This window comes from Anticarsia gemmatalis, chromosome 2, assembly GCF_050436995.1.
Source record: "Anticarsia gemmatalis isolate Benzon Research Colony breed Stoneville strain chromosome 2, ilAntGemm2 primary, whole genome shotgun sequence".
Lineage (NCBI taxonomy): Eukaryota > Metazoa > Arthropoda > Insecta > Lepidoptera > Erebidae > Anticarsia > Anticarsia gemmatalis.
In genome coordinates, this window is record NC_134746.1 from 5,499,113 (window position 1) to 5,515,290 (window position 16,178).

The 16,178-nt window shown below is 38.6% G+C and overlaps 1 protein-coding gene across 3 annotated transcripts in view; it reads right to left on the bottom strand.

The window, feature by feature from the left end:
* Positions 1-37: 37 nt before the first annotated feature.
* Positions 38-16,178, bottom strand: part of LOC142980740 (uncharacterized) — a 37,814-nt gene continuing 21,673 nt past the window's right edge. For 2 of the 3 annotated variants that reach the window (XM_076126312.1, XM_076126321.1), the window contains exons 3-11: positions 9,582-9,763; positions 8,441-8,536; positions 7,345-7,453; positions 6,338-6,471; positions 3,857-4,039; positions 3,243-3,383; positions 2,689-2,834; positions 1,489-1,650; positions 38-1,078 (exon numbers count right to left, since the gene is read on the bottom strand). In XM_076126312.1, the coding sequence (XP_075982427.1) occupies positions 1,010-1,078; positions 1,489-1,650; positions 2,689-2,834; positions 3,243-3,383; positions 3,857-4,039; positions 6,338-6,471; positions 7,345-7,453; positions 8,441-8,536; positions 9,582-9,763 (1,222 nt within the window). In that variant the 3' untranslated portion in view covers positions 38-1,009. Of the gene's footprint in view, positions 1,079-1,462; positions 1,651-2,688; positions 2,835-3,242; positions 3,384-3,856; positions 4,040-6,337; positions 6,472-7,344; positions 7,454-8,440; positions 8,537-9,581; positions 9,764-16,178 lie in introns of all 3 variants that reach the window. The other variant, XM_076126323.1, reaches the window with a different exon arrangement.

Sequence of the window (16,178 nt, forward strand, 5' to 3'; positions counted from 1 at the left end):
GCATTTGTTTTATTTATGTACAAAATAAAATAAGAAGTACATTCTTATTTAAGTAGTTTATTTTCTTTTTAACCGTTCACATTCGGTTTCAATGAACAAGAACATGGATAATAACCATTTCACGGAATGTAATGAATAAACTATAATACTTATGTTTACAATTATCTTGCTAAGCTTGGATATCTAACTAGACACATTATGTAAAAATACTCTTGTTTATAATAATATTTACATCAAAGTACTTACAGTAACACACTACTTTATGAATGTAAAAAAAATAAGATCATAAAGAGCCGGCAGTGTACAAAACACCGAACTTATCTCAAATAATTATCGTGTTCTAGTCTTAACAGTGTTTTGGTTTGTCCTCGGGTTTTATAAACCGCCGGCTCCTTCAACAACATACACACACTTCGTTTATCACAGAACCCTGAATCGTCACTTCACTACACATCGCACTCCGCTGTTTACAAACAACATAAATTACTACAATAAAAGAAGATAAATTAGATTTTCACGTTCTAAACTAAAATAGTGGCCCGCGACAGTCCCGCGAGCGCACCATCTAACTAAATGCAGACTCAATCCGCTTAAATGATGAAAATGAAAGATAAACATAAATAAGTAAGTAAAAAGATAAATAAAATAAATAAGCGAGTACAACCGCGAACTTAAAAACGAATTGTCATGATAGAGTTTCCCTTTGGCACAAGAGAAAAATGATGAAATGAAACGTTTTATAGTAATCAGACGAAAGACAAAGATACTGAGATCTTAGAAAACTGTATACAGGTTTCATATGGACCTACAACCTAGTTACCGTAATGTGATATTTGAATAATACAAATAGCTACAACTACTCACAGTCTTCGAACGAATTGGCAGCACAGCGCGTGGCGCGAGTGTCCGGCGCGTAGTGTCACACATTCATTGTCTCATGCACAGTACTCACTACATACTACAGTACACGGTCACACACACACGTCACAGGCACGCCACGTCGCGGCCGTTACACCAGCGCCGTCAGGCTCCCCGAGCGGGAGTTCTTCGTGTCCTCATCACATGGGTTTGGTTTCGACTGCAAATAACAAATAAATAAGTATTAATATTCCAAAAAAGGCATAATAGAAAAAGCATACAAAGTAGTATAGAGTATGGTGAAAAGACCACGAGGCCCGAAAACGTAAAAGCATTTAAAACCAAGGATACACAAGGGACTAATGTCCCACGACTTGTCAACTTAAGTCGAGGAATATCTAGCGACATCGTCGTGCTTATGTTCAAAGCGACGTCTAAGTCCGGTAGCATCCCACTACTTCGTCCACCGGACATCGCGGCGACATACATCGCAAGATATTTGTCCCGTATCCTTGGTTTAACAATGGAAGATATGACAAGCGGGCAAGGGTGTAGTGACGTGTAGTTGTCGTGTGGGTGTAGCGGTAGGGCGCCGGATGCTCACTGGGCGTGTTACATGTGCACACTAACATCGGCGGGCGCGGGGCGCGGCGGCAGCGGCAGCGCCAGGCGCAGCGCCGTCCAGAAGGCGCGCTCGTGCATGTGGCGCCACGCCACCAGCCGCGTGCCGCGCAACATGCACACCAGGCTCTCGCCGCCCTCTTTCGCTTCTCGCTTCAACTTTGGCAGGTCCTGCACACGAAACAACAATAATACACTCATTAAATATAAACCAAAGTCATAGTTTAGTTTAATGTTAAAAGTTATTTATAGTTTAGTTTTGTAATGAAATAAGTTGTACTAGTTATTTGCCAGTTAAATGTCTTTAAGTTATATAACATTTTATAGCCCTATATTATAGCATAGAGCCTAATTCCAATAAAAACAACAATTTTAAGTCATATTATCTTACACTAATGACAACAAAATTCCAAATAAACAGCAAAGTAGACAAAGTCACAGTGACCCTTACTAGGTACAATATATCTCGAGTAAATCCAACAGCATGTTTTTTGTTAGTCTATGATGTGTCACAAAAGACTAGCAAGTTCAAAAAAAGTTATAAAAAAGTAGGTAGGTAGTAAAGGCTGTATCGAAATCCCAAAATTACTGTTAAGTTTAGTCAACGAGGGAAATTCCGATAACTTTATATTCGTCACTTAATACTGGGGAAGCACGGTCTTAATCACATCAATTAATTCGTAGTTTACCCTATTTTTCATAGTCTTTAGCTATTAAGATAACCCAAAATCTGAGTCAATGTATTGACGTAAAACCACAAATATTCGGTGCTAGTTTTAACGAACGATTAAATCTAAAATTGAGGTATGTATTTGTTCATGGCTTTATGTCCGTAATGAAAGACATTATGATTACTAGATCAACAAAATTTGGTACAAAAATAGCATTCACTGTTGATTCTATCTCCTTCTCACGCAATAATTTTCTCATTATAATACACTTACTACAATAATGACAAGAAATACTATTTAATATTTCTATTATAGGTAGTTACATTTAAGGACAGTTTGACCACTTTTTAATACTCTCTCGATACTCGACGGAACCGACTGTAGAGAATTGCGGCGGAATATTGTCAGTATTTTTCATACATTTTCCGTTTCCTTATCTAACGAATAGATTATGTATGACTTATTCATGAGCTGTGAAACTGGGCCTATTACACAAGTGAGTAATAACAAGAAAACAATGTACAAATGAACTAATTACCTGTAGTAATACAACAACGGGCGGTAGCGGGAGCGCGCGCAGTTGCCTTAGCGCGGTGAGCAGCTGTTGCGGCGAGTACTGCGCCGGTGAGAGCACTGCCACCAGCGACCGGCAGCGAGACGCCTCGCCTATTAGCTCGTTGTACCCTGGGATAATAACAATAAATTCATATACGCTACTACATAAATTAAGTAATAAGACAACTATAAACAAAAAATGACTTTAATAAGAAGTCACTATGGAAAACCTCTAGTTAAACAAATTCATAGCATTAAATCGCAACTGCATAACCGCCCTTAACAACACTGCTCGACTGCAACTAGAGCTTATATTTACCACCGTTTATTTTTTAAACCTGTAAGGTTGATTTCCAATAAAAGCTTGTCACGACACTAATTAAAATAGGTTCCCTCAATTATAGAAATGGGCTTCAGAATCAAATACTCCACACAGCATTCGAGACCTATACACGAGACATTTTCTCAAAAATGAATACCAAAGGTTCACATAAAGTCGTTGAAACATAATAAATATGTAAAGGCAAGTATGCTCACATGTATCAGGTTGTGTGGACAGCAGTACGGCGTGCGCTCTATACTTGTACTTGAGCGCGAGGGTCGGTAGCAGCGCGCCCCGCACCAGCTCGCCGTCCACCGGCGTCCAACACACTAGAACGTCGAACTCCTTCTCCAACACTGGAATATACAACGAGACATAGAAACATTTTCATTCAGATGTACAGAAATATAATTTTTAATGAATGCCTAAAGTTAGTAAACAGTTTAAATTAGCAATACTGTTTTATTATGGATAGTCTTGTACTTTTTTTGACACGAGAGCATTATTTGATACCTATGTCCATTATAAAAAAAATGCAAGCGGTAATAAAAAACTTAGTATTACTACAGGGCAACGCTATAAGCTCGCCAGAAAAGGTTATCGTGATGCCTAGTTCTGAACGAAGCCTGGATGTCTATGATTCGTTTTATTGGTATCAACTTAAACACACGGTTTTAAGAACCTATTGTCGTAGGTATGTCAAATGGGTTCTTAAAACTGTGCTTTCGATTGGATACCAATCTATTCATACGGGCCTAAGAGTACTTTAAGTAACTTTTGAAGGGGGTCTAGATATATAGTATAATATAGATAGTATTTAGGTAGGTACCTCTAGCTCTGGAGGCGGGCGGCTGTGCCCGTGCCCGCGCGTGTCGTGCGGCGAGCAGCAGACGCGGGGTGCAGCGGCGGTGCAAGGCCGCGCCCGACAGCAGCGCCAGGGCGCCCGCCGCCGCGCCTAGCGCCAGAGCACGCCACGGTAACGCCTCCCCGCCGCACCAGGGACCCTGGCCGTCTAAACAAATACAAAATACCTACATTTAAAAACACTGCACAGTAAAAAACATCTTATTTATTATTTATTCTTAGATTTTAGGGCGACCCTTTACTAAAACACCTGTACAAACTCGTGTGTGAAAGGGTGTCCCCACATTAATCGACGCGAAATCGGCTTACGCCGTTTAAAAAGTTCTCTATGTCTGCGAAATAAGGATGTTATTAATACCATCGGCTTAACTCGGACGACGCGTCGCAATGGCTGAACGGCGTTTTGCCAAGGAATGTAGTGATACGCACTCGGCTTAAGCCGATTCTGCGTCGTTAAATGTGGGGAGACCCTAATGCCGCGCCTTATAGATCGATAATATTTCACAATATGTCGAAATATTACTATACGTCTAGGGGCGGTCAACTACTGACGAAAGCGTAAAGTGCTATATCAAACGTGTCAATCATTTTGATCTGGATAACACTGACCTACATGCATTAAAGTAAATCAATTACGTAAGCAATGTTCCAGGTACTCGTTGTCATTAGTAGAAACTTGCAGTGACTGGGAATAACCCAACGTCGTATTTTCAATGCATATTACATTGAGGTAATTCCTTATTTACTAACAATATGCAATAAACAACACATGGGTAGGTACCTTAAACAAGACGTATTTAAATAGTAACCTAAGATAAATCCGAGAAAACAATAAGACCGTTTCTCACGCGTGCTTCAAGCGCTTATAGACATTCACTATTTTATAACGAAAATATTGAGTGACTAGCATATTGAAGGACTAGAACGCATAATTGGAATTTTACAGTCGACATAACCCAGATGGATTACTAGGAAACTCGCTCTTTGTGGATTTCTTAGAACATTCTATCTTAGATATGATGAAGTCACTTTATGCGAACGACTTTTCAATTATCATTTTGTGTATTAAAAAAGGTACGTAGTACTCGTAGCCGGCGGTCTTATATGACAATATGTATTGATGTGAATGAAGCAAAGAAAGTTTGTAAGGGTCGTACCAAGCGGTGTTTTCTAGTCTCTGCCTACCCCTATGAGAAGACGTGACTTTGCGTACGTATGTATTTATTAATCATGATCTTGTAATAAGTTGTCAAAACATCAAGCCGACCGGTCCAATAACAAGCTTATACTAAGAAATATAAAATTGTTCGTACAAACATTGAATGGTGAATGTAAATATATTAGATAGATGTTAAACATATCACACACTAGTGACAACTTACGGCTTTCCTCTGCCAACTTTACTGTTATATTTCAAATACAATGTTATCTTAACAATCCGAAATGAGTTGTAAAAACTAAATCGGTGACTAATTTGTAAAAACCCAATAAACTACTTAAGATTATCCATACACCGATAGATATGAGTCTTAAATCCATTCAGAAAGAAAAATACTATTCAGAAAGTATTGAACTTATAACAAAATAATATGATACTAGGTTTCACCCGCGACTTCATCCGCGTACAAAGTATCCTATGTATGTGTTAATCCAGGTTATAAGCTATCAGTGTACCAAATTTCATTGAAATCCGTTCAGTAGTTTTTTGTGAAATAGTAATAAACAGACATGCACATATCCTCACAAGCTACAAGTTTTGCATTTGTAATAGGTACTATTAGATTAAGTATTGAACTAATTATAAATATATGTATAGATCTACGTTATAGCTCATAAGATAAGCATACTCATAGGTAGTATATAAGTGGTTGTATTATCATCGACGTGTTATGTCTACACATCGGCAACGTCTGCCTACGTTCAAACATAACTTGCATAGCTTAACTTATTGTTCTACTCTATATAAACATAGGGAAAATATTTAATGAATGAACTTCACGTTATATTAGTCACAATGGCCGCTGTTTATCATTTAGGTCAAAAGCATTTATACGCATAACACCGCAGGATATAATGTTAATATTATTAGTTTAGTCTCAAAGCGTAAGACCGGCAATACTGACCTAATGTGTCTGAACGATCACATACAAGAAAACCTTGTAATTCTACTTTACATTGTGTTAAATCTGGAAAGAGTTAATTGAAATTTCTGTTAGAACAGATACAGAGAAGAAATTAACAATATCATGTCGAGCAGTACACAGTTTGGTAAAAAGCCGGTCCTTGCATGACGCTACCCAAATCAACGTAACTACTAAATAACAACCGAGTACTGAAATTTTATTTGACTTAAGAGCTTAAAAGTTTTATTACAAAGCGAAATGTACAGCATAACATTCACACATCAAATAGACTAAAATGCTATTAAAGAGTAAAAAATACTTACTTTTATAGTGAACAGTGACGTAATGCTTGGAGAGTACGTCATTGCTGTGTACAAGACACACGTACGTGCCGTAGTCCTGTGCCGACACCCGCGCCACGTTCAAATAAGAACCGATTATTTCCCCCACATCCTCCCTGTAATATCATATTCAACCTTAGTTCGAACTTCCTTGAACACAGGAAACTTAGGAGGTAAATATTCGTCGCAAAAGTTACGTTATTTCATTGATGACGTCAAAATGTTTATATTATGAATACTGAGTAATACGTTACAGTTATCTTCTTTAAGGAAAAGTTCAACATTATTGGCTGACCTTCAAGAAATAAATTACTTTTACCGTGTTTTTCCCTGTTTAGATATTAGAAATGATAACTTATGGTCCGTTCATTTGTAAAGGAAAATCTCTTGAGGAAACCTGTTCTCAGGGTTCACAAAGTCGTGTATTAACGGATTGCAATACGGATGAAGAAATTATTGCTATTACTGCTTGTATCTACATCGCCGTTACTTTTTATGAAGCTACGTTTCCAAGTGTTAGTGTGCAACATCCGGTAACAAAAAGTTATTGTAAAATGATGAGCAACTGTCAACATACAGGAACTAGTTGACGCAATATAATGTCATCTGAAGCGGTAATTTCCACTCTCGATCGGTACTATCGACTATCGAGGGTTTGACAATTAAAATCTATTTGAAATTTTGTTCTTACGGCGCCCGCTTGGGAGCGAGAGATTTCTTTTTTCTACCAAAGTCAGGCCATTAGTTGGTCGTCGTATAGTCAACAGTGACAGAAAATAGCGCTACTTAATGCAAAACGGACCTATACGGGGCAACATATAACTCAACATTCAATTCAAACCAGTAACATAATAATAACAGACTCGCAAACTTGGATAAGATTTTATTCCCTTTTTGCGACAGATCTACGTAATAATTCTATAGAATTCGTTATCATTTCTAGTATCAAGTTTGTATAGATATGACGTTATGAATAGTTATTTTCTCACCGGGTGGTCTTGGTTTCAGACTGCGTGGGCAGCAGGTCTCCCTCGGTGTTGTTGGGCCATCGTTTCCGCCACCGGAGGTCACTGCGGGCGTCCGCCAAGTACGACAGACCTGAACAATGCCTTCGTTAATACCATTCTATGGAAATATCATTAGAGAACTTGAAGAAAGAAAAACATTATACCTTTAATGCAACAACAATAATTAGTAATATAAAAATAATGCACGGGATCTTCGAAAGGAGAATGAAGAGAAGTTGGTCTCTGTCTAGCCCTATTGGAAGTAGCGTAATTTTGTGTATGCATATGTATAATATGTATGTCATCGTATGTGAAAAGAGAATAGAGGTAGCAAATGTCAATTCTAGATATTCATAGTCAACCCCAATCCCTATCTAAAGAGACGATATTGGAACCAGTAATTCAAACATTTTACTCTTTTATCACTCCTCAATACTTAACAAACCGCATTACATCGTAACATAAGTCAATAAGTAACAAAAGTACCGATAACTTTCCCATTATCCGATACAGGAAAGCTGCATCAGTTTTATGTATTTATTTGTAACATGGCAGCAGCACTTTCAAGTAATTTTGTATCGCGAGCATACAAACGCTGTACACCCTGCCACCCCTAAAAGCATTAGATCTATCGGTATTAAGCCGGCTGTGTGTGAGTGTACCATCGGTAACAAATGTTGCATAGATTTTCAACCCTTTGAAAATGTCACAGGTTAAAATCTATTTATAGTAAAATATATATGTATAAAAGAGGCAAGACGGCACTATGTTTAAAATAATTTTTCGTGCCGTTTCTAGAGAAGTTATGAATAACAAAAATGGGGAAAATAGTAAAAAAAACTGTCTTTTTAATACAGTAAAATCTGTAGCCCCACTAGTTCCTTAAAAATTATCACACTCATCTTATGGAAGTGACACAACAGTAAATAATACTAATTTCAGGACAATCAGGGCGCATTGGAAGTTTTGATATAAAAAAAAAACATTATTCTCGAACTTTGGAGCACTTTTGTTGGTGATTCTACGATATTGGTGTATGATGTGTGTAAGGTATACGTGTGTGGGTGTTCGCACTTACCGATGAGAGCCTCGCAGTACAGCCGGAGAGAGCCACCCTCCTCCACCCACTGATCTTTCGAAATGAACATTGTTCTCGGCTCGTCCGTCGGTTTTTCTGTGAATTCAAATGTTAACTGATACATTTTTCCTCATCGGACGCTTTCAAAGTACTGTTAGGTTCGCAGTGAACGTGCAAAGGAATAAAGAAAATTAAATACTACTCTTTGGTTTTCTAAAAAGTCAGTTACGCTGCCATATCTGCATAAAGTGTAAAGCGGTTTCCAGATTTTTTTAGAGGGATCGTGATCGTGAAGAAAACTAACGAGAGTAACTTTTATACAGTGATTGAATATAAACAATCATCTAGTAATCTGAATGTTTCTTTAAATATTATCATACTCTACAAATAATACGGTGCACATAAAGATCCGCGTTATCCCACAGTTATTGTGTTCCGAACGACTGAAATAACAGTTAACATTATGTGCCAGTCGTTATTTTAATAACCGTTCAACATTTGCATCGAGAAATTCACTTGTCGTTTAGATTCAGCTACATACAGTCGTAATGTAATAAAACCTTGTTTATTAATATATTTATACTAGCTGACCCGCGCAACTTTGCTTGCACCTAAGAGAGAATGGGACATAATTTTCCCCGTTTCGTGTAACATTTTTACTGGTACTCTGCTCCTATTGGTCGTAGCGTGATGTTATATAGCCTAAAACCTTCCTCGATAAATGGTATATTTAATACAAAAATATTTTTTCAATTCGAACCAGTAGTTCCTGAGATTAGCGGGATCAAACAAACAAACAAAAACTCTTCAACTTTATAATATTAGTATAGATACTGTTATATGTACTGTATACATATTTATGACTGGTATAAAATCTAGACCTCCCGCATTGATTCCCGCATTGTGACATATCCCATGTCGCTTACCATTTGCGTTGGATTTCATATCTTGTTTAGCGGTTGAATTGAAACATTTATTTATCTTAACGGTGCATTGTTCTTTTAAATACAATCTAAAAATCTTCTGAACACAAACTATTGTGCGTTATTCAACCCGAAATTTTACAGATGTATATTGTACAGCGCTTTAAATTAATTCATTGTTATAAGTTACATGTTAATGAAAGGCATTGATTTCTAACCTAGGATGGTCAGTTTGACGGTGTGGGTTTCGGTGTGTGTCTCATTGGTGAGTCGGCAGGTGTAGTTGCCGGAGTCAGCGCGAGAAGCTCGCCTCGTGTACAGCGTCTGGTTGGCAGCCTCCGGGTACAGGATCAAGTTGGACACGCCCGCTGACCACGGGTACGCCACGCCGTCTTTGAACCTGCAAACAACACAAACAATTACTTCCTTGTACGCGACAATTTTGTTAGCAACTTCCAAGTTCGACAACACTTAACTAAATTCAATTTGCTAGAGTGCTTCGTAAGCTAGTAACTTTTTATCTATACGCTTCGGTAGAGACGCAGTGTGTGGCAACTAATAACTATTATAGGAATGTAGGAAGCCTGGTGGGTTACCCAGGAAATGTTACATCGTTGGAGTCTGCACGTACACAGTAAGACTATAATCAGTGCAACTACGTAACCGTACTCAAGCACAGATATGTTAGACTTCGGATTCTTAAAGCCCCATACATTTTTTTACTTGCTATTTGCTAATACGTAATGGAAAAACCGCTTTCTGAGGATGTTTTTTACCTATGAAACATTGCGTTATAGTTGACTAGGAAATAATATGATTCTGTGAAATGATCGTTTTGTGAGATACACGTTAATGCTCACATCCATTGTCATTGCGCGACGAGATCAAGCGCACAGTCAACGTGCAGGAAATAATTCCCAGTACGGACTAATGGAGTGTCATTCCGCCATAGAGTGGTCTGGTGGCGTAATGCAAACGTCGATGACTGCAAAGTGATTCTGCGAACCACTGCAACGCGTTCACTCCTCCGCGGACAAACATTCTCTAATATTGCAAATTGATATCTAATGGCGCACATGTAATAAGTACTTCTTATAATCGCATCGACGGAGTTAATCTTAAAATATTTAGAATCGCACAATTCGCGTTAAGGCGAAATCAAACAGCTGTAATTTGTTCAGTGAATCGCGCTTAAGCAAACAAAACGTCGCACGGAGCTACCGATTCCCGCGAACAGTAAAATTTTGCGGGAGCCGTTTTTGAATCGTTCGAAAGGAAAACAAACATTTGAGCGATGTTTCATCGCAAGGCCGCGGTGGGATTGTTTCTAAGAAACTGAGAGGTGTAATCTGGTGAATATCCTATGCTCCGTTCTCAGTAAGTAGAAGTGAGGCGCTCGCTGTAATCTTAATAACCATTATCTAAATCATCTTGCTTCAGGTAAAACGGTGTTTTCCTAACACGCGCAAAACAAATAATATAAAGCTAGCTCACAGATCTGCACCGACGTGTCGTACATAGCTATTATTTGCACTAGAGTCGTGACAATTTCCGAGAAAACATATCAAGAGCGCATGTTTACAATCTTCATTCCACTTTCCAGTGTCCCTGGGAGAACGATGCGAATATTTTTAACTTTTTTCGAAGTAATGACTCACGCAACGCTCACATTAAGTATATTGAAATGAGACGTGGATTTAGTATTGAATGGACGCTATTGATGAGAATTCCATTTCAGATAAAATGTGTGCAAAGGCAGGTTATATACGTGATTCAGACGCGTTATGGATCAACCCACAGCAGTATAGTGGGTGCGTAGGTGACATTCACATGTTATAGGTATGCAAGTGAAATATTGCAATGGTTGATGATGTTTCACATAGAATTCTGTAGCGTGCGATGCACTCTGCGGTTGTTCTGTACCAGTGACGACTGCTACTGACAAAGCGCGCCGAGTTTCTTGCTTCTACAACAACTAGAGCCTGACACTATGCTGTCTCTACTTTGTTTTGTTCTCTTCATCCACTACTAAGTACTGTAATTAATTCGTACTATTCGATATAAAACATCGAAACGCAAATGTAATGATACTCATTATGACATTGCTAGCGATGCTTACAGAGATAATTTAATTTAATTAGTAACAAGTGTCGGCAAAAAGCATAATTATTTTATTTTCTTGCGTTTATCAATGTAGATCGTGTACAAATGTGGCGGATAATAAGTGTTCGCCGGGACAGATGCACAAGAAAGGTGATGTTTCATTACAATCAACTTTATGGAATTCGCGCGACTTACTCGAAGCTCACAGACATTTCGACGTGTAATTTATTGCTACTCGTCTGTATAGTATCCGTTACGTTTAATATTTCGCGGGCAGCAGGAAAACGGCTCGTAAGGTCCGAACAAAAAGAAATCCTCGATGAGGTCATCCTCCGGAGCGCGTCGTCGGCCCCTCCTGTAAAAAGCATCGAATATTTCCGAAATAACGCGAACCGGTCTTTGACCGTGTGTCGGGCTCCTCACCGCTCACCACAATTCATTCGCGTGCAGCCTCCTTGCGAACACAGGATACGTGTGCACTTATCTAACTATACATAAGTATATGCATATACTCGATGCGTTCCGCCATAACACGTCAGGCGAATGTTGTTCACTCGAAACGCACTTCAAATATTCTGTTGGAAGCGCTTTTGATTTATAAAAAGCTTTGTCAATAGTTAGAGTGAAAATGTGTTTGAATATGCACGTAACATAGAGCTATACGTCGTTATTGTTTGATGTAGGCGCAACCTGAAACACCAACATGGACGGTGACTTTTTTATTAAAAAGGCTTTTGTCGAGGAAAATGTATAGTGAAACTACGTGAGTGCTATCAAAACTGTAGTTTAATTAACTTTCTAACAAAGGCAGGCCGACAGCTGTCAGATGTTAAAGCTAAACATGAGCTAAATACGTATAAGCATCGCTTTGATCACATACTGCACGACAACATTATTACGTGACAACACGTAGATCCACTATTAATTTATAAAATAGGTAAAAGAAACTATAACCCTGTGATATTAACGTCAATGACAATACAATACATGTCATGTTGTCTCGATGCTTGCTGTTATGAACAAACAAATGACAACAAAGAGAGCCGAATTTCTCGGAACATAATAAAAACACGCTGAAATATATTTTCTGTAGGTACACAAAACGTTATTCTCTCGGTAAATAAAAATGGTATATCAAGATCATTTGAAAATAAAATCTATTCGTACAAAACAAATTGAAAATCTTTTATTAAACGGCTTTATTTCAACAAGAGATTTTTCATTTATTTTCCTGATTATATTATATACAAATACGCTCTTAAAAAAAACAACGCCGATTACGAATTTTCTGAGATATAAAATAATATAATACCGTAACTTCTAAGGGTTTTATAAAGAATCGTGAGAAAATCTACCAATAACAAATTTTTTTTTTGTGAAAACCAGTTTAACTTCGCCTTAAGTTCAACTGAATTTTCTATGATAATATCAGGTAAAAGTAGTAGGTACATGGTTAGTCTCATTATCCTTCTATATTTCGTGTATACTTTTCACGTAGCCGCCCTAGATAATACTTGGCAACAATAAGGACAATTTAGAAGCTGTGGGCGGTACAATACATGTCAAGTAAAAGTCACTATTCTGCCCTTTCGTCGTATTTAGGGGGTCGGGTTTAATATGGCACAGCTAATGGCTTATAACAAGAAACGATTGTCATTTGGCCGATGCAGCGGTACTAATGACGATAATCTAATGTTGGAGCCGTTGTCACGTCGCCGCCCGCTCACTGCAATGTGAATCATACAATCACACATACTCCGGATCTGAGGCTGATGCACACATTCAAAGTTGTTTGTATGAGCTAATTTACATAAACTATCGCGGAGACAAGCCGCTGCAGACTGCATGTCTCAAAAACGCACTAAGTATCTGATCGGATAAACAGTAAATGAAATAGTACATTTTGACTTCCAAATATCCTGACAAGGACCGTATACGAAATGCGAAGCTTAAAAGGGATTTTGCTATGATTTCGCTTTACACTATTTACGTACAGACAATGGCACTATCCACTATCGACAGCCCCGAAACAGGACTAAGCCATTTTAGTATATCAGTACTAAATTCGGTCAAATATCAGCCGGAGATTAATACTACGTGCAGTACTGGAACACTTGAACTTGATACGATGTGATCAGAGATAACTTTCTATTTTGTTCGCCTTATTCTCAAATTCGTGTTGATGTTCGGTCATAAATTACTATCTGAGACAACGTACCTGTTTGCTATCAAATACATTGGCCAAATTTTCCTTTTTATAATTATAGACTAACGATAGTTTTGTATCTCAAAGAACGTTAACACTTTCTTTTTTAGTTCAACGATTTTTTTCGATGAGGATGCGAGTTGCGACTCTTACTGCTTATAATCCGACTTGAATACAAAATTATCTTTACTTTTGGGTATTTGCGTTACTCGTAATAGGTTTACTTTTCCACTTACGAACTGAATATAACATTTTCCAAAACATGTAACTGCTTGCGTTGCTAAGGGAAATCCCAAAACCTTCGATACATAAGCATTAAACGTGTTCGGATGACGTCACGTTTACTTTTAATGATACCTCAAGAGATGATAAGCGAGTGCTCATTGTTATTTATAACATGCAATGTATCCGGGTTTTTGTGGGAACGACCACGTCACTGTAACTACAAAAACACGGGGAATTAGTTATAATAAAGTTAGTATAATTGTTGAGAAGGTGAACGAACTGCTCGTTATTTTTACAACCTCAGATTAACGAGGATTCCTTTCGAATTAAAACCAAATCTAAACGAGCACCAACTTCATTAAGGTGGAGAGCACATAGTAATTTTGAGTTGTAAAATTTAAGCGCTGGAATTGGGGTCGCAACAGCAACAAAAAGTGAACGCTTATGATTGATCTTTATACAGCATTTTTGTATCTAGGACACCAATACATCTTCTCTATTGAAAGATTTTACAAAAAATAACAATCGTAGAATGAACAAGTGTTTGTTTATACATCATATTCAATCTCAATTAGTTTTTACGCCGACGCAATGGTGAATGGATCAAGGAAAGGAATGTTAATTCATGAATGATGCATGCCACCCGTATTAGTGCGGCCATAACTCGATACCTACATAAATATGAAGGTAAATAACGACATACAGTATATCTAAAGGGCAAACTAATTTCCTGTAGTTTTGTCATCAGTGGAAGATGATACGATTACCGAGTTTTATACAGAGGACAAAGAGAAGCGGCTAATGAGAGGGGCACGTTGCATCAATTCTTGGAAGTAATTAGGGCTAGCAGCGGCTGGACTGGACTCGACGCCAAATTGACATCGCGGCAGTTCCTCCGAGCTGCGGGCGGTGGCGAGGCACCATGCCGGTTAACGTGGTTAAAACCTTTGTTGGTCGAGCCATTCGCATGCTGATCGTTTCTGTGAAACAACCGCAATTATACTTCTCTTGCGAACAGTTGACATACACACATACACGCGCGCCGGTCGTGTAATGACGTCGCGTCGCTCCCTTGCATTACACTGTAATCGCACGCCTGCCGGCCTGCACCGTCACGCACCGATGACAATAATAATAATCGCTATATGTTGTGGGAAATGAAAACTAACATTCCACAGTTGTATTATAAAAATATCGATACTTAGTTGACGAGCGAGTTGACCATAATGGTAATCTCACCTCGATTTTCCAGGAAAAGTAAAGCTTTAAATAGGTATACCGCCGTATACCTGTATATCTACAAAATCAATACTATAGCGGATAGCCCGAATACAATATTTTACAACCCAAAAACGCTGAATAGTGGCGGTGTTTTTTTTTCAAAAATAAATAAACCATAATGTCTCCATGTTTTAAAAAAGTGATGATTCTATTTGCAGCTAGGTATAAACTAAAGCTAAGAAAATTGAGGGTGTTGAAGTCGTGAAGAAAGCGTGCGCTGAACACCACGGACCGATGTCGGTGCACGGTGTGGAGGATGCACGGCCACACAACGTGCGCACCTTGCTGTACACGCCTCGAGTCCCCCAGCACTCGCGTACTTGCAATAAATCTCCTGCTTACATAACGATTTCCAATGAATCCAATGCACTTTCCGAATGTCATTCGATATATTATTCTTAGCGATAAATCTAAATACACCATCCATTTCTTCTGACAGCAAACAGCTGCGGAAAAGTAACGAGAATAATACGTGTACCGGTTCGTTTTTGTAGCACATGCAATTACATATACAAGTGTAAGTACACGTTTGCGTCTCAGCGTCTATGTATTAATGACAGTGTTGCAGCAATAACACGGAACATCGCCAACTAACGTTCGTAGGGTAAGAAGAGTAGCAATTTCATACAGTTACTGCGGTTTAGGGATGTGCGTTGGGAATGGTTGAATGTTGCGATTAGAAAAACCGCAAACTGCCGACAGTTTGCGGAGCAAAAAGTTGATCTCATAACAGGTGAGCGGGAAACCGCTGAGGCATCTCCCGGCCGGCGACAGCTCGTTCCGAGTACCGGCGCTCAGTGACAGGCGACAACTGTTATGTTGCACTCACTACTCACTGCCAGTCACTGCACACCGCGCCGACCACGTTATATGCCTCGTTCACTGACAGAATAACATATCACTACATTCACTACTACTCACTACAATCAGATTACTCCATCGGTACTATGTAACTCTCATCGATAAGGAGGCGTGTCATCGACAAAACGCAACTCGAGTG